General features: G+C 47.5%; 1 protein-coding gene across 1 annotated transcript; it reads right to left on the bottom strand.

Annotated features, from left to right (window-relative positions):
* Window positions 1-2: 2 nt before the first annotated feature.
* Window positions 3-2,868, bottom strand: LOC106109878 (uncharacterized protein K02A2.6-like; the record flags this gene model as incomplete). The annotated part of the gene is made up of 1 exon (XM_013291518.1): window positions 3-2,868. A coding segment is annotated over exon 1 (2,573 nt), but the record flags the coding sequence as incomplete, so codon positions are not given.
* Window positions 2,869-2,874: the final 6 nt, after the last annotated feature.

Genomic DNA, 2,874 nt, shown 5'->3' with positions numbered 1-2,874 from the left:
GCCTTTCAATTGCGTCATCGACGCCTGGAAACCAAAACCGGGACCTCGCTTCAGCTTTGGTTTTAACGATGCCTAAATGCGATGAATGCAATTCATTTAAAATTTTAGGGCGTAAAGAATTTGGAATTACGACCTTATGACCTCTCATTAAGCACCCATTTTCTAAAGACAGTTGATTTCGACACAAAAAATAGGGCTTAATACTCGAATCCGATTCCTTACTAGGCCAGCCGTTGAGAACATAATTTACAACACGCCGCAAAATTATGTCACGCGATGTTTCCTTATTTAATTCGCTAATCGTGATCGGTAGCGAGCCGTCGACAACAAAACTAACGTATGCGGCCCTATCGCACAGCGCTGCGGCAGCGTCTGCGCACGACGCTCGCCCCGCCTCCGTTGCACCCGCGCCGCGCTCGCTCACACCCACTAAGCTCGCGCGCGACAGGTAATCTGCCTTGTTATCAGTACTCCGAACGTATTCTATACTAAAATTGTACGCGCTTAAAAACATTGCGTATCTTTGTAACCTATTCGCAGATACTTCCGGGATACCTTTATGTGGACCGAATATTGATAATAGCGGCTTATGGTCCGTACGTAATACAAAAGGTACCGTACGGCCGTACAAGTATTGGTGGAATCTACGAACACCGAATATTATCGCTGTCGCCTCTTTTTGTATTTGCGAATATCGTTTCTCGGCAGAGGTGAGCGTACGCGATGCGAATGAGACCGGCCGCTCGGCGCCGTCTTCCCCCACCTGTGACAATATCGCGCCGAGACCGGTGGGAGATGCGTCCACCGTTACGATGAGTTTAGCGTTTTGATTAAAATGCGCCAACACTAAATCCGACGCAAGCTTATTTTTTATTAAAGCGAACGCATCCGTGTGCGCTTGAGACCATTCCCATTTGTTATTTTTCTTTAACAAATCATATAACGGATTAAGTATAGACGAGGCGCCGGGTACGAAATTCCTATAGTAATTGGCCAATCCCAAAAACGACTGCAACTGGCTGACGTTAGTCGGCACAGGTGCATCTACAATAGCCTTTACCTTTTCGGGCGATTTTTTCAACCCATTTTTATTTATGACGTAGCCAAGGTAACTAATCTCGTCTTTGAAAAATTCGCATTTATCCTTCTGCAACGTCAGTCCAGCCTCCTCGAGCCTCTGCAATACTGAATCTAAACGCGCCAAGTGTTCATCCCTGTTCCTGCCCGTCACCAATATATCGTCGAGCAGACACAACACGCCGTCTAGACCCGACAGTACAGTCTCCATGGCGCGCTGGAAGATAGCCGGGGCGGCGGACAGACCGAACACGAGCCGCGTATATTGATACAGACCCCGGTGTGTATTAATACATGTCAACTTTTGTGACTCCTCGTCTAAGCAAAGCTGATTATACGCACTAGATAAATCTAATTTCGTGAACTGTTCGCCGCTATGTAATTTGGAAAATAGTTCGTTAACTGTAGGCAAAGGATACTGGTCGACTATTAACTGTTTATTTATACTGACAGCGTAGTCGGCGCATATCCTCACGGAACCATTTCTCTTTAGTACCGGCACTATAGGCGACGCATATTCTGAATGATCTATCGGCTTCAAGACACCTAAATCGACCAATCTGTCGATTTCTTTTGTGACCTTTTCTTTCAAAGCAAATGCTATCGGACGGGCTTTGAAAAAAACTGGTCTCGAATTTTCTTTTAAAAATAACTTGATCTTATACTTATTAAATGTACCTAAAGTATCCGAAAACGTCTTCGAAAACCGAGCCTGGAGCTTTTGTATCGACAGAGGCGAGTCGCAATAGTTCACAGGAGCTAACTGTAAATTAAATTTTGAAATAAAGTCCCTACCGAGGAGCGCCGGGCCCCCGCCACGTACCACATATACGTCTAAGTTACGGGTTTGCCCTCCATACAATATACGCGATTGGTTCATAACACCAAGGCAATGAATAGCCTCCCCCGAGTAACCTAGTAATCTTTTCTTTGTTGCTAGTAACCGTGTCTTACTGTAATGCCGTCTATAGGTGTTTACCGAAATAACGGTTACAGCGGATCCGCTATCTATTTCAAAGTTTAATTTAACCCCATTCAGCTCGATACACTCCACCATAGGCTCCCCTCTAAATGATCGGATATGAAAACACTCACCGTCGTCGTCGTTCTCGTCTGACTCGTTCGTCTCCGCTGACGTCACCTGGTTCACTCTTTTACACATTCTTTGAAGATGACCCTTTCGGTTACATTTTTTACAGGTATAATTCGAGAACCGACAGTCTACCGATCTGTGGTTATAGCCGCACACTGTACACTTTACCTTTTTCAACCGACTTTCACTTGCACTTTTTTCACTAGCACTAGCATGTCCGATTTTGAATAGCGCGTCCGGAGGCGCGGCGACGACGGCGCTGCTGCACGACGCTGCGGCTGCGCTAGCGGCGCCCGCACGCGCGCACCTGATGTTCTCCGCTAACTCGACGGCCTTAGACAGGGTCAAGCCGCTCAGATCCTTGGCGTAGATCTTTTCCTTCTCGATCCCGTGCTGCATGCCCATAATAAAACGGTCGCGGAGAGCTTCCTCGAGGTTGCTGAACCCGCAGTGAGCCGAGAGTCCCCGTAGTCGTGCTGCCCATTGTGTAAAGGACTCGGAGTCGTGTTGGACTGCCGCGTAGAAATTGTGCCGTTCGCCGAAGCCAACGCGCTTCGGTGTAAAGTGGGCGTCTAGTAGGTTGAGGATATCCGCGTAGGGCACTTCCTGCAGTTCCTTCGGCAGCGCCAAATCCGAAGCCAATTTAAAGGTACCCTCTGAGAATGCACTCAGCAATATCGCGCGCCGTTTTATTCCCGTCGCAT

This window comes from Papilio polytes, unplaced genomic scaffold (assembly GCF_000836215.1).
Source record: "Papilio polytes unplaced genomic scaffold, Ppol_1.0 DF821044.1, whole genome shotgun sequence".
In the NCBI taxonomy this organism is placed as follows: Eukaryota; Metazoa; Arthropoda; class Insecta; order Lepidoptera; family Papilionidae; genus Papilio; species Papilio polytes.
Note: the sequence above shows the minus strand (reverse complement) of the source record. Positions and strands in the feature narration are given on the sequence as shown.